At 35.9% G+C, this 14,983-nt stretch overlaps 3 protein-coding genes across 4 annotated transcripts; all 3 read right to left on the bottom strand.

The window, feature by feature from the left end:
- Window positions 1–484: 484 nt before the first annotated feature.
- Window positions 485–5,720, bottom strand: LOC116109894 (lysophospholipid acyltransferase LPEAT1-like). 2 transcript variants are annotated; one of them, XM_031396126.1, is made up of 10 exons: window positions 5,040–5,720; window positions 4,789–4,908; window positions 4,637–4,674; window positions 4,186–4,250; window positions 3,616–3,684; window positions 3,096–3,229; window positions 2,281–2,421; window positions 1,539–1,602; window positions 1,108–1,154; window positions 485–992 (listed from the first exon to the last, which is right to left on the bottom strand). In XM_031396126.1, the coding sequence occupies exons 1-9, from the start codon at window positions 5,523–5,525 to the stop codon at window positions 1,135–1,137; spliced, it is 1,137 nt and encodes a 378-aa protein (XP_031251986.1). In that variant the 5' UTR covers window positions 5,526–5,720; the 3' UTR covers window positions 485–992; window positions 1,108–1,134. The 2 variants fall into 2 exon arrangements, with proteins under 2 accessions (XP_031251986.1, XP_031251985.1); XM_031396125.1 differs by lacking the exons at window positions 485–992; window positions 1,108–1,154 and having other exon boundaries at window positions 1,262–1,602.
- Window positions 5,721–6,368: 648 nt separating this feature from the next.
- LOC116109895 (peroxisomal membrane protein 11A-like) lies at window positions 6,369–9,524 on the bottom strand. The gene is made up of 2 exons (XM_031396127.1): window positions 8,659–9,524; window positions 6,369–6,651 (listed from the first exon to the last, which is right to left on the bottom strand). The coding sequence occupies exon 1, from the start codon at window positions 9,446–9,448 to the stop codon at window positions 8,669–8,671; it is 780 nt and encodes a 259-aa protein (XP_031251987.1). The 5' UTR covers window positions 9,449–9,524; the 3' UTR covers window positions 6,369–6,651; window positions 8,659–8,668.
- Window positions 9,525–11,804: 2,280 nt separating this feature from the next.
- Window positions 11,805–13,367, bottom strand: LOC116109909 (anthocyanidin 3-O-glucosyltransferase 5-like). Its single transcript, XM_031396145.1, has one exon. It carries the CDS (start codon window positions 13,352–13,354, stop codon window positions 11,933–11,935), a length of 1,422 nt encoding a protein of 473 aa, XP_031252005.1. The 5' UTR covers window positions 13,355–13,367; the 3' UTR covers window positions 11,805–11,932.
- Window positions 13,368–14,983: the final 1,616 nt, after the last annotated feature.

The following is a 14,983-nucleotide window of genomic DNA, read 5'->3' as shown; positions in this document are numbered from 1 at the left end:
AGCTTCTTGCTACAGTACGGTACTATTTAAAAGTGCTGACATGGCATCATAGTATGATATGAGCTACTTATGCTTCCAAAACCTTCCCAACACAAAATTGGTTAAAACACAAAAATACATGCATTTTGATAATAAAAAAATTCAAAATAAATTGCAAAAAAAGTGAGGGTTCCAGATTTAGAACTCTTTTAAATCAGTTTGAACATTAGGACTCGAAATAAAACTGATCGAAAGGTTAATTTTTTCTTAATAAATTATCTAATGTAAGTTTTAATAATTAGATTCAAGCACTCTCAAATCTCAATAATTAGAAATTAGAATTATATGCGTATCTAAAAATTAATGAAGAAATTTGATGTAAGTTGTTCAAATCTATTAATTTAATAGTTGCGATTGATCAATGAATCTGCATCACTATGTAAAGTAATGAAAGCGATTGTATAACAATTTAATTTTATACCATATTAAAAAACAAATATGTTATTCCATTTTTGGACCTTCAAAAAACACGGAGATGATGAATGTTGCTTTTGTGTAGGTCCAGGGTAGTACAAAATTTGATAGATCAATTGAACGAACAGCACTGCAGAGCATTTGAACCCTAATATTTCTTTTAAAGCTCAGAACCTTGAGTCATGGCAGTAATTAAGAGGTCATAATTTAGAAATTCATGCAAAATTGCAAATGCCGAACCCGCCAGTACTAATTTACAGGAACAAACACTTGCTCAAAAATCCAATGGATATGACCCCACCATAAGAAATGTGATGAGTCGCTCCTGAGTCCCTTGTCAAGGAGCGCATCTCAGCCAATACAAAGGCAGCCTCTGTTTCTAAGCATTAAACTCAACATTGAAGACCAAGTAGCACCAATCACAATACCTAAAAGCCATCTCATAAACGAACATATCAACTTCCTGGATGTCTATTAACTGCTAAATGTGGAAACATCAGAGGCAGCCCTTCTTTGAAAACGCTAGTTTAGCTCCACCACTGTACTTCAACATTGAGGTAATATGTTGTCAACTGATGACAATTAAAACAATTGTTCTGCACAGATTTTCTAAATCACTTTTAATCTTTTTTTTCATAAATAATAGAATCATACAATGAATTTACAGACGGCCAATCCGAATTAGCATGGGGAAAACAAACCTGCAGGAACACGAAAGAAATGATTCAGATTTACAGGTGCATACTTCTGTCTAAAAGTGTGTCAGGGCATCAAATAGTTAACTTATTAAGCATTAACGTTGGACATATAACCAAATCTCAGAAGTTGAATTCAACCACCACAACTAAAACTGTATTCAATGACCACATTTTCCATACAAGAAATTACAAGACAATAATGGCACACCAGTTTCTCTTTGAGTAAGAAGGGGAGACACAACCACTGCCTGTTTTAGCTGTGCACTCATGAGAAAATGCCAATAGAAACTAAGAAACTCTCAACTGAGACTAGATAACATTTGGGAGCGAGGCCAAGAAATTATCAATCGTCTTTCTGATGCAAAACACTAGGCAGGCTATTATTACCATTGAGAGCAGCATGATATATTCGCTTTTCAGCAAGCCCAATATCTGACATTATCAAATTACCCTGCAAGAAAAGCAGAAACAGAAACAAATTCATGTCGATACAAATGCCAATTCAAGCTGTGGTGGTGCTAATAACAATAAAGACCACCGTTTCAAAAAAAAAGTCAACACCACAGTACAGACCACATCACCACAATACAAGCAACTCTAGAGGAGTTCCAGCGCTTCAGAATACAAAACCCAATGGCAAGCAAAACTTAAGAAAGATATACTCTGACATCTCTTTAGTTATAATCTTTCTATCACAGTTGTTATGGCTTTACCTTCTATAATTGTCCTGTCAAGCTCAAATCCAGTTCCTCTTTCTAATACATTGCGGATTTTTACAAAAATGTTAATGATCTGCTTGTGCATTTTACAAGAATATTAATGATCTTCTCTTATTTAAGTAAATTTTATCCAATGGATACTAATTCCCTATACCATATCTGAGGTCCTAACTCCCAACAATAATGTTATAGCATCAAGGTTAAGTTTTACAAAGCATCAAGGTTATTAGCATTGATACATTAGCCTTCCAAGAGTAGTCATGGTGAAGCCCTCTAAGTTTCATGAGTCTTCTAAGATAAGTTTCTAGTTGAAAGTCAGCTTTTATGCAGGCTGTGAAGAAAAAATGGTTGAAATCATGGTACCTCAATTTTTCAAACTTCTAATGGTTAAAATTGAAGGAAACGCATACCTCGCCAGCCATCAACCTTCGAACATTTTCAGCATAGAGTTTTGGATCATCCTTCTCTTGCTGTGACGGGTAGTAGACAGGTAACCTGGTCACCTCTATATGATTTACAAATTGGCAGAGAAGAAAAAGGACATGGCGTGCCTACAAATAGAAATACATATTTGCATTAACAAAAACAAATTTTAAATATGATGAAAAAGTATATCACCACCTGATATTTATTAATACACAGGATATAGTACAAGGAGATTATGATTATCATAGACAAGGATTATAAGCAATTAGACAAATATACGCTCTAGAGGGAATTTTTTACTCAATGCCTTTGTCAACAAGGAGAAGAAGAGTTAGTTAAGCAACCCAAAGTAGACCTACTTTTTTTTACATCTTGTAATGATCAGATCCAACAAGTTGCCTTTTTTAACTGAACATCTCAATGCAAGACAAACCATAAGACCTTTTTCTGTATGCACCCTGGTATTTAAAGGTACGTACCAAACTCTAAACTGCAAGCATTGGGTCTCCCTTGGCTGTAATAAACTTATGAAACTCAAGAGAAATTCACAATCATTTTTTAAACTAAGAATTCCACTGTCAGCATCCAAACAACTAGAAATATAAGATTCATCCAATGCCAAGCCACCATTTAATGACCAAAACCGGAGAATCTGTAGACTATGGTTTAGTAGAGAGTTACAGAAAACATATGGCACTATATATTGTATCCACTATTAGGAAATCAGGGAACAAATCAGCTTTCATTATATGAGATTGTGGTAACCCATAAATGTACAAGTTGCACGAAAAAAACATACCCCAGATATTGAATCCCAGGCAAGACTGAATCTCTGGTAAGGATACCTGAGAATCACAGGAAGCACAGGAACTCTTGCTAAAAATGCACCAGTCTTGAATGGAAGTAGAAAGTCACCATTTGTAGTTGTACCTTCTGCAATGAAATTGATGATAAAATCAATAACTGATAGGAAACTAGGCAAATACATGTAAGTCAAGTGCAAATGCTCTTAAATTTTATCAATTTGGTCATGGGTACAAAAACAGTAGATTTAAGTTGAGCTATACCATCAGTGTTACGATGACTAGTGTCATGGTTGAATGTTTAGATATAGGAAACATACTCAGTTCCACAGAAAAAATCCTTACGCTTATTCATTTATTTATCATTTGGATTTTCTCCGAGATTTCAACAGAGTGCTATGGCAAATAGGAAAGCAGAGAATATCAAATAATACCAAAGCAATTTATGTAATATGCAGCATAAACTTAAGAGAAATAACAGAGAAAAACGTATGAACAAGATCCTATAACCCTGACCCGGAAATAGCATCATCATTGGAGCAGACTTATCCCGATGAGCTTCTTGAACTCTTTCAGTCACAACACCTGCCAGCAAAAGAGAGCGATTCAGCAATTGGACTTCAAATGCAAGTAGAACTTAAGTCATATGATGACTTTGTTTCTTCCCTACAGCTGGGGAGCCAATCACCTTCTTAATAGCCTAGGCAACAAGATCCTAGCCTGATGAGTCAAATAACACAGACATACTGGCAGAAGCGCCATATGTTATACAGATGAATTGGGCACCCTTAACTTGTGGTTATATTGCAAGGGTGCTGCATATATAACATGACAAACATCTAACTTTTGTACTGTTTTTAATTTATTTCTATTCAGGATGTATCATAAAACTCAAGGAGCTTCTTGCTACAGTACGGTACTATTTAAAAGTGCTGACATGGCATCATAGTATGATATGAGCTACTTATGCTTCCAAAACCTTCCCAACACAAAATTGGTTAAAACACAAAAATACATGCATTTTGATAATAAAAAAATTCAAAATAAATTGCAAAAAACACATAAACGTCAATGATTTATATCTACCTGAAACACCCTTGAAATCAGATGATTTAGACTCCCGCTGAACATAGACACAACCGAGGCACTTGCTGTCAATAAGAAGTCATAAGAATTGAAACTCTTACCCAATGCACACTATTCCTTAAACAAAAAAACACAACATAAAAGTGCAACAAGCCATGAAGGTAAAGCAGCACAATGCAAGAAAACTACCAACAGATGATTTTTTCTTAAATTGAAAATTTTTAAGAAAAGATGGGTAGTCCTTAAGAACACCCCATCTCACTTCCCAAAAAAATACAAAAATATGCATTTCCAATCAATTGGAATAAGCAAAAAAATAAGATACTTTCTGTAACAAATAGATTTGATGTGAAAAAATCTGAGGAGAAACAAGAGCTAAACTTTATTAAATATTTTGTTGTATTGACAAACCAGAGCTAAATTTGAAGGATGTAGTATGAAGTGAACTAACCTGATGAGACCAACTAGAGGAAGTTTTGCGACTGATCTCTTCATCAACAAAATCCAGAATCAAATTTGACAAAATAAAAAGAGAAACAAGTCAGTAACAACACCAAAAGGTGACCTAAAGCTAATAAAAGCCAGCATAAGTAATTAACAAACCTTGGCAACAAAACTCGGAAAAGAAGAAGACATGTGATACAAAATATCCAAATATGATACATGATTAGATATAATAGCACCAGGTCTTTCAGGTTCTTCAACTTGATTATTGACCTCACTCTGTCAAAAATTAATGAAACAGAGAGAAGAAAAATTAAATGCCACTACACTCTCTAACTAGCTAATGTAAAGTGAAGTAATAAATTATTTGCATTAGCATAAGCATAAGCATAAATACATATGGATAGTACCTGAGTAGATGATGACTTATCTTGAGCATCAGCAATCTTATAAGTCTCTTTAATCCAACAAAACCCAAGCACAAAAAGCATTACTCTAGACAAGAATCTACCACTCCACACAATAACGCTCCTTCTCCACCCGCCCAAGTGAGCGTAATCCTCTTGCTCCTCGTCCCGATTTGGTACCGAGAAAAGCGTACAAATCCGACAAATTAAATAATACAATACCAATACGCTCATCGCCAATATCACTCGTATTGGAACTAGCGTGACCAGAGCGATACCAAGTAGAACCTTCTCCGACAATGGGAGTTCGCCACGTCCCATGGTGCCGAACACGTCGCTGCGCACAAAAGCTGCGAATTTCTTCTCCAATTCTTCGAGGCTCTCAGTGGACTCGGGCTTAAGAAGAGGCCTGTCGTCTTTGGTTGGGCCATCAGCGGGGGCTGTCGAGTTAGCTGGCTTCGAATTCAGGTCTTTCATCTCAGACTCCATTATTTAGGATTTATTTAAAATAATTGGGAAATTATTAGGTCTAGAGTTTTATTGTTGGATAGACATTACTGTTATTTCCAAGTTTGAGCAAGGAATAAGAAAGCTTGTATTGTAGATCCAAGAAAAGGATCATCATCTCTTTCTGTCCACCTCTCCTGAAGGTTGCGGGTAAGTGTGTGTGTGAAAAACCCCATAAAATACGCCACTTGGTGAGCTCAGATTTCAACTTGGTGCGTTCATCATCAGATATTACTGAGATTACAAAACAGCCGTTGGATGGAACATCCCACGATTGTGGGACCAACTAAATTATTTAGTCTTTTATCTTTTTCTCCAAGCTACCCCAATCCTAATCCAAATCCAAATCCAAATCCGATCCCTTCTTTTCATTGGACTCGTTGGGCTTGGACCGCTTTGTCAAACCGAAATACCCATATTACAACTGCCTCGCTAATTTTTACCATTTAATCAGTTAAATTTTATCCCTCTTTGAACGGTCATCACAATCCCATTTTTTGTCAATCTTAAAATTAAGAATTGCGGCTAATTTAGTTCTTCCCTTAAATTGATGAGAGGACCATGCCTGCCCCCTTTTTTTTTTTTTTTTTGGTTTCAATTCAAAGAATTTCTTTGGTTTAAGAAAGTAGTCTACAACAGATTTTCGGGCCCAATTAAACCCCACCTCGCTATCTTATTTCCTAAACTTTTTGTTTCGTTTCATGGACATATAACCAACTTATATAGTTGATTACGATCAAGACACCTAAATAACATCAACATTGTCACTGTCTGGTTAGAGGCATTTACTCCAAACCCATGCATGCATGACAAAACTGAAAGTTACAACTTACAACCGCCAGTACTTTTATCATTAAATGGCCTAAGTGATACTGGATGAGAGAAGACCAAATCAAGTCAGCAGTCATCGGACCAGAAAGAAGTAAATCAACTTCGAGAGAGATAGAAAAGAAGAGAATACCATCTATATATTTCTGTCCATTACATTAGTGAAGGAAATTACCAAATAGAAAGCAATTCAAATAAAACATTCATTGAAGACAAAGCGTATTTGCCTTAGAGAAGGGGACAAAACACATTCCCAAATCCACCCACGTTCACAGGAGCTCTGTATTGCACAGGATCAGGAGAACAATAATCGCATTAGTTAATGCAAGAAGAAGTTAATTTCTTATTTTAGTCAAAGCAGGCTGATTCTCACAGAAAAATCTGAAGAACCCAAATGTGTAGGAAAATACAAATTTAGACACACCAATATCCAAGACTAATGAAGAAAAAAATGAACATGGTAGCTATAATTTAATTTCGACCTAACCAGCAGAAGAGAGGAAAGAGTTTTCCGTCTGGACTAATATGGTAAAAACGTCAAGACACAGATTCTATAAATTCTTCATTATTTTATTAATCTTGTTTTTCCGATTTCTGTTGAATAAAAGTCAGGAATTTATATTCCCAAAGATGCATCTTAAATTGTAACTTGTACCATTATCAGCCAATTGTAATAAAAAATCAGTGTGATGCATTGGAGCCCAGAAGAAGAAAAAACATAAATTGGCAGACAGCCAGATAGCACTTGCAGCAAGTGGAGAGAATCAAACACAATATTATATGCAGCAATAGTACTCGAGCCCACATTAAAGTATCTTGGTGTAATAGCACAACACTCTCCAAGGAGGAGCCAACTGCCTCTAGCTTAATAAGCCTTAACATCAACTGTTGTGAGTTTGAGTGGTAACGAAGATTACTAGGATACCGACATGACATTGCATCAAAATGAATAAAAAATCTGAGAGAGGTGTGCTAACGCAAGCATTTATATCTCTAAGAATATTTGACTCCAACAATTGCTCTGCAACTAAATCTTTGATATTACAAACCCACAATTGTTTAAAACTTGTAATGTGAAAATAAAGCCAGTATGAAGAACCAAAAACAAGCAGCAGAGAAAACTCTGGCATATTGTCTTTTTGTTTTAGTGTAGGACCTCTCAAATTGCTTGCAGTCATATCTTTTCTGTCATCAATAGGTTATGAATTTAACTAATCATCAGCAGAATGAGCACAAACCTAAAGGAAGGATCTGGGAAAAAGGTGAACCCAAAAAACTTCAATGAATTCACTTTGTGTATCCCACAGTGATGGTTAAAAAGTTTTCTCGCTATACCAATTCAGCTAACCATCATCACTGCATCATTAAATTTTGTTTCACCATCATAAAACCTAAACTAAAGCCAAACCACCAATGATAAGAACACACAAAAATCATGCTTTAATGGCCACCAAAATCGGCAAGAAATCCAAGTCTTTCGAGAACTAATAACTGCAAATAAAATTCCTGCACAACCACTAATAGTGGCTACAATAACCTTCCTTTCACAATTCCATTAATCCCTCAACCAAATCTTGAATAATAGGGCAGTGTGTTAATCAACTTCTCCTCTCTTAACTTCCCCATTCACTCCTCTTCTTCTTTGTACCATTTCCACTTGAGATTGCCACTTTTATACTTGATTTCACATGTGCCTATCTTCCTCTGTCCTCTTCAAATCCCTATTTGTAAGGCTAATACTACCAAAGCACCCAATAAACTTGGCCCAAGCATTAACTTTTCCAAAGTTTTGCAAGTGCTTGGGATTGACCAAACCCGAATAAGCCAACCAAATAAACTGTTCAACAAAATAATACAAACCCTCACCAACACATGCGATAATAGAGAGGAAAAGTACTTGTTTTGAATGAAAATCAGTTACTCAACAGGAAAGATTTTGTTAAATGCAAATGCAAAATGTTACCAAGCTCCATCAGTTTTCCTTTAAATATAATTTAAAACAAAAGGTTATTGAACTGTTCTTGTAAAGTATATTGAACAAAGTTAAAGATGGATCCCATCCCAACGCAACTATAGTTTTATTCCTGAGAAATGATGTGGTATAAAGAACCCAAAAAATTTCACGGGTTCACATCAACATTTCATGATTCTAGTACAAGAATACTTTTCACGCTTGGTCACTGTCACAAAGGCAGCTATAAGCACATAACTGCATTATGAAATCATCTTTTATAAAATTCATAATTCAGTAAACGAAACAAATTCCCAAATTTTGAAACAACCGTACCTTGTGAAACTCAGCAAGATACCCAATTCTTATGAGTACTAATAATCGCCGATAAAAGACCGGCAGAGGCCACAAAAAGCGGAGCCGAAAGTGTTCCCTTGCCATCACGAAGATCAGCTAAAGCCATCAACCCATCAGCCAAATCTTGAACAACTGAAAGTTTCTTCATCAACTTCTTCTCTCTCAATTTCTTCATCCTCTGCTCTTCTTCTCTAAATCGATTTCCTCTCGCAATCGCAATCTCAATAGTCGATGCCAAACACCCTTCGTCTTCCATAATCTTCTTCAAATCCTTAAATTTTATGCTAATACTACCTATATAACCAATAAATTCCGCCCAAGCGCTGATCTTTTGTAAATTACGCGAGTGTTTAGCATCGATCAATCCCGATTTAGCTAACCAAACAAACTGTTCAACAAAATAATACAAACCTTCGCCTCCATACGCAATAATAGAGAGAACAAGATCTTCTCTGGAATCTATGCCAGAATTTCGCAAAGCGTTTACATCTTGAATGAATTTACCGAGTCGAAAGGCTTTACGACTCAGTCCCACGCTGGACTCGAAGCTCTTGAGTCGTCCTGTTACAGTAAGAGTTTCAGGCAGCACTGAAGAGGCTAAAATGATCTTGGTTGCATATCTGGAGATTTTGAGAAGCTTGTCCACACCATCGCGTTTTGCTAGGTACGCTTCTAGATGGTTCAAGAAGTCTCTGTTAGTAGATATCGGTTGAATTGGGTTTTGGGAGGTTTGTGAGGGAGCCGGAGCTGTTAAATCTTTGGATTCCATGGAATTGCAGAGCGAAAGAATGTGATATTCGTGGGAGAAGATGGTCAAGGTCAGTATAAACTTCAATTATTATAAATGAAACGAAGCGTTTTGTAATGGGAGTTTGACTTTTTAACAGTTCCGTCACGACAGTTCTAAATTCGGCTAGAAACGTGGTGACAATTTTAGCAATTAGAGATAATCTCTGATGGTCATTGTTATGCGTGCCACTTTCAATCGTGACGTGCTGCGAGCCTAAGATTGGAGAACGGTGAGGATAGAAATGTGGACGAATTGTTCTTTTTTTTATTAAATCATCACTAACTAGATCAATTTGTGTAAAGAAGGGAATTTTTTTTAACGTTCTGGAAAAAGGATTAAACCTTTGTCTCTCCTGCTATGCAGACGGCTAGCTTTTGTAGAGAAACCTCTTTACACAGAAAATAACTTAAACATTATGTATATATATAGAGAGATCATATTTGTTGTTTGTGCTGCATATTGCTCTAAGCTGACAATTAGTTGGAGTGGAGTTTATCCAATGTATTTTGGGGAAGAAGTAAGTTCTATACAAATTATTGACTTATTGTAGAACTTTGTGGTTAACTTTGAGATGCTGCAGCTCATGATCTCAAGACGGTAAGAGAGGAAAAGGGTAAATTTTATTTGCTGGCAAGGTGGGCTATGTGTTTTTCTTTAGTTATTTGGATAATTTTGCAAACATAGTGTAATACTACTACCCTCTTGGAAGTTGGAACAGAAGGGGAATATGATTCGTTTTCACAGATACATATATGGTCCTACAACTTGAAGGCGTGAATAGCAAGGACGTGAGTCAAATTTACATAAACGAGGCACATAATATATAGATATGAAATCTCCTCTTCTTCCTAAACTGGAACCCTTATTCGTGGAGTACGCACTACTAACGGAGGAATTAGGTCGTGCGTATATAAAGGCACTTCGGCTCAAGCTTTGACATCTATTCTAAATCTAAGCTACTTTACATGCTTTTTAACCTTCTAACACTTTGGTGACTTATGTTATTATTTCAAATTATTTGTTTTCAAAAATAAAAAAAAAAGAACAAAATTTAAGAATGTTTCATTAATGTTATTCTCATTATTCAATGAAAACATCAGAGTTTGGTTTGTTATTATTGTTTTATTAGCATATCGTTTTATTAATTGTTATTTAATCATAAAGAAATATACAATGCAATACTAATAATTAAATTTATAAACTCTCTTATAACCTTGATATGGTAATTCGCAATGAGTCTCATCTGTCCAACAATGAGTTTTGTTTGCTCAATTGTAAACTGTCATGTTGAGGTTAGAGGAAAGGATTGTAAGATTTGATGATAGAGACAACATTTATTGAACAAACAAGTTACATCTGAATCATTCGGAGCAAACAAGTTGTATATGACCAATATAGTTAATAATTGCAACTAAAAAGTTGTACTTCAACTTGGCCCGTCCAAAGTGGGAGAACGACATTTTCCCACCCAAGGTTTGGCAAAACAACACTTTTCCATTGATTAAGTTTCAAAATGACACTTTTCCACCCTTAATCAAGTTCTATTAGTGTTTTCTATTAATAATTGATTAAAAGATAAAAATACCCTTAAATAGTTTATTATAAATTAAAATTTAGTTAAGTGAAAGCCTTTACTCAAATGTAAAGATACATTTTTTCCTTTGTTTATTTAATTAATTATGAATATTAACTATTAAGATTTTTTATGTTAATTAGTAAAAATAAAAAACATTATATTAGTAGATTATTGAATAGTAATGATGAGATATTTATGATATTATTAATAAATAAATATTAAGGTCATTTAACTTTAAACAGTTTCATAACATTACTCTTAACTTTTGTAGTTTGGGTTAACTATTTTTTCTTCTTTGAATTTTTAATATCTTACTTTTTGGATAATTCAAAAATAAAAAAAAATTATAAAGTCAAATATTTAAAGGTATTTTCGTATTTTTAGTCAAATATTAACAAAAAATATAATAGATTTTGACAAAGGATGGAAAAATATTATTTTGAAACTTGAATGATGGGAAAGTGTCATTTTGCCAAACCTTGGGTGGGAAGATGTCGTTCTCCCGTCCAAAGTCTTATCAATTTGCTGTAAGAAAATTATTGAACAACTCAAAAGACAATATTTGTCACAAGGACAAACTAAGCCATGCAAGGAGCAAAAATAGTAATTTGTAATTTTGTATAGATATTATGTTCATAAATCATAAATATATATAAGATTACTGATCTAGAATCCAAGACGAGGCTCGAACATGGCGGGCTAACTTGTCCCTTTTTTTATTAGTACACCACAACACAGCACAACATCCTATTACAAGAAATAAAAACACGACATCAGTGTTACAGTAATAGATAGTTCATGTAACGATTCCGTGACCATGCGAGAAAGCTGGGCAATCGATCTAGACAGCCACACAACGTAATACCTTCAAATTAAGAAATGTAACTTTATTGATTACCCTTCCATTTCTTGACAACACAAGCAAGCGAATCAAATGAAGATCCACCAGTTTCTAATGCTCTGGAAGCACTGTGGCCCAGCTGCTTAACCTTATGTCTCATTACCTTTCCTTCTTCACTCTCCATTACCAACCTCACTACCCTGTTTATTTCTTCCCGTCCGATCACCTTCTTTCCAGGTCCTTTTACTGGCTTTACGGCCACCCCAATCTCCTCCGTAAGCAACGAAGCATTCATTTTTTGTTCTGCATAAAGTGGCCATGCGATCATTGGCACGCCATTGGATACGCTGTCCAACGAAGAGTTCCACCCACAGTGAGATAAAAACCCACCTGTTGATGGATGTCGTAGCACTGTCGCCTGTTGAGCCCACGACGGTACCACCATACCTACTCCTTGCGTCTTCTCCAAAAACCCTTCTGGCATATACGCTTTTGGATCGTTAACATCACTTCCCACATTGAAGAATGTAGCTGCACTAGCATCGCTAGGCGTGCGTACAACCCATAAAAACCTTTGCTTACTGAGTTCTAGGCCCCACGCCATCTCCGTGAGCTGTTCAGAACTCAAAGTTCCACCACTACCATGCGCAACAAAGAGAACTGAATCAGGCGGTTGCTTGTCTAGCCAAGCCAAATACTCTTTATCTGATATAGTTAACTGTTCATCTTGTTTGATCAGTGGACCAATAGGGTAAACGGGTGGTGTTGGTATTTGCAAGTAGAATGGATGTTCTCTTATTGTTTTAAGAGAGACTGGCTCAAGATCCTCCCACGAGTTGAGGAAGATACCAGCTGCTAGAGGCAATCGGCTAAGGTGAAATAAACACCATTTGTATTCATCAATCTTCCTGTTTCGTACCTGGTCTACAAGATCTCCGGGTCGTACAGGCGAGCAACCCGGGATCGCAATCGGTTCAGGAAGATCAATAAATTCACCTTCTACCTCACGATCAAGTGTAGGAAGATACAACGAGAAGGCCAAAAAAGTAACTGATGGAGTAAAGAAAGAGTAGGTTGGAATTGAAAGGTCATTGCATACTTGGAAAGCCTGAGTAGAAAATAAATCAATAACAAGAGCATTGGGTTTGCCTAACGCTAACCCAATTAAAACTGACCTTAAGGACTTGAGACTCTCCTCTGCAATGACACATAGGCGAGCGAGCAAAGTAATGTCATCGGTAGTGATAGCTGAGACGTCAACGAGTGGGAGGTCAACAACTTCAAGGCCGGGAGGGAGAGTGGGCGACCGGAGAAGCTGGTCTTGGGCCGTTGTTGCTTCGTTGGTGTTGATAACAAGGAAGCTGACATGGATGCCGTGGTGAACGACCAGACGCTTAGCCAGCTCGAATAGAGGAATAAGGTGGCCCAAACCAGGGCTTGGCAAGATTGCAACATGTGTTAATTGCATGATTGACCTCAGTCACCACTGCGGTGTGTCTGAGTAAGGAAGTGGGAGTACATAAATGTTATATAGACATGTAAGTGTATTGTAATGCAATGCTAGCATAAATGCTCTCGGGTCAGATGCTCTAACCAGGACCATTTAAAAGCTTTTTCGTGACATCATCACAATTATATAGCTTCCGCCAATATTTTATAATATCTTCAACCTCAAATTATTTTTCGAGAATCCAAAATTTGGGTTATTAGATAGAATTCAGTGGCAGTTTCAAAATTCCACATAACCATCATGCATGTTGTTGATGCTTGGTTTTAGAAACCAACACTCGCACATGCAAAGCGTTAAGAGAGTCTTATAAATTATACGTGATGGATCTATAAGATTTGAATATGATACTGAGATTATATATGTTGCAGAAAACATAAATAATAGACTGACAAGAGAGATTTTTATAGTGGTTCGGATGCTTAAAGCAAATCCTACATCCACTGTTATTTTGTATTCTCTGACTATTTCTATGATATTGCCCGTAAGACATACAAAGATGGAGAAATACAGTGTTTACAGAGAGAAATAATGAAGCTCAAATTTATGCCTAGCTCTCATATGTCCAGCCTTCCCTTTTTGTGAAGAGAAGTGCCCATTTATACACCTTTGAGGTCAATGTAATGAGTGTTTTGCAAGTTGCCTTGACACATGAATAGCTCTCATCCATTCTTCTCTTAAAATGAGATAGGGTTAGTATAAGATATCTTTGAGGCGATATGGACTTGACGGGAAGTACAATTTGTCTTTTAGGCACTTGTTGAGTTAACATCAGCGTGACTTTTTAGGCATTATACATATCAAGAGATAAGTGGTAATGAAATTAAGTTTGGTGTTCTTTGGCTTTTGCGTAATTTTGATTTCCGGTTTAACTTGGGTCTTGTTGAGTCCCCTCCGACCCTAATAGGGGTGATTAATGTCCAAATTTATTCAGTCATTCACTGCAGGGCTTTGAGGGATTAATTGAAGTACGTACAAACTGACCAGGACGCCCGATCACCAAAAAAAAAAAAAAAAAGATAGTAATCATTATCTATAAATTTATATACGTGTTTAAAAGATATTGAACTTGGTTTGTAAAGTTTTGCCTCTCGATCCATCTGACAATTTTATTAATTTGATTAATTTAATTCTGTGGCATCTGCAATTCCACTTAGCAAATAGATTGAGCATCTCATTCTTAGATACGATGGTTGGTGGTTGATGTGACCACTTCTTCAAGCATGGGGACCAATCGCAATAACAGAGGGAACAACTTATAGAATAATCTATAAGTTAGATATAAATTTAAGTAACACAAAATTAATGAAAAAATGAAGATAAAAATCAATGATGTCACCATAAAGGTATAATATCACATTAGTTTATATAACCTGTTGAAAGTTCTTAATAGCATGAATAATGGTTCGAATGATGAAGTCTGTATGAATAAGACTTGTTTTCATTTGGATCATGGACTCGAGGTAAAACCAGAAATCGGTTTGTTAAATACTGTCGTAGATAAGTTAGAGCTTTTGACCCAGAAGCGTGAAAACTTAGACAGGAGAGTGAATTATATGGTGTATCGTATATTTACTCTAAATGAAGAAT

Source organism: Pistacia vera, unplaced genomic scaffold (assembly GCF_008641045.1).
Source record: "Pistacia vera cultivar Batoury unplaced genomic scaffold, PisVer_v2 Contig590, whole genome shotgun sequence".
NCBI classification, from domain to species: domain Eukaryota; kingdom Viridiplantae; phylum Streptophyta; class Magnoliopsida; order Sapindales; family Anacardiaceae; genus Pistacia; species Pistacia vera.
Note: the sequence above shows the minus strand (reverse complement) of the source record. Positions and strands in the feature narration are given on the sequence as shown.

What these genes read in the sequence shown, in the direction of transcription:
- LOC116109909 (XM_031396145.1), bottom strand. Translation starts at nt 13,354, where the DNA reads ATGCAATTAACACATGTTGCAATCTTGCCAAGCCCTGGTTTGGGCCAC.
- LOC116109894 (XM_031396125.1), bottom strand. Translation starts at nt 5,525, where the DNA reads ATGGAGTCTGAGATGAAAGACCTGAATTCGAAGCCAGCTAACTCGACA. An exon ending in CCTCTAGTTGGTCTCATCAG is followed by an intron (nt 4,251 to 4,636) that starts GTTAGTTCACTT and finishes TCTTATTGACAG; the next exon opens with CAAGTGCCTCGGTTGTGTCT. An exon ending in AATGATGATGCTATTTCCGG is followed by an intron (nt 3,230 to 3,615) that starts GTCAGGGTTATA and finishes ATTTCATTGCAG; the next exon opens with AAGGTACAACTACAAATGGT.
- LOC116109895 (XM_031396127.1), bottom strand. Translation starts at nt 9,448, where the DNA reads ATGGAATCCAAAGATTTAACAGCTCCGGCTCCCTCACAAACCTCCCAA.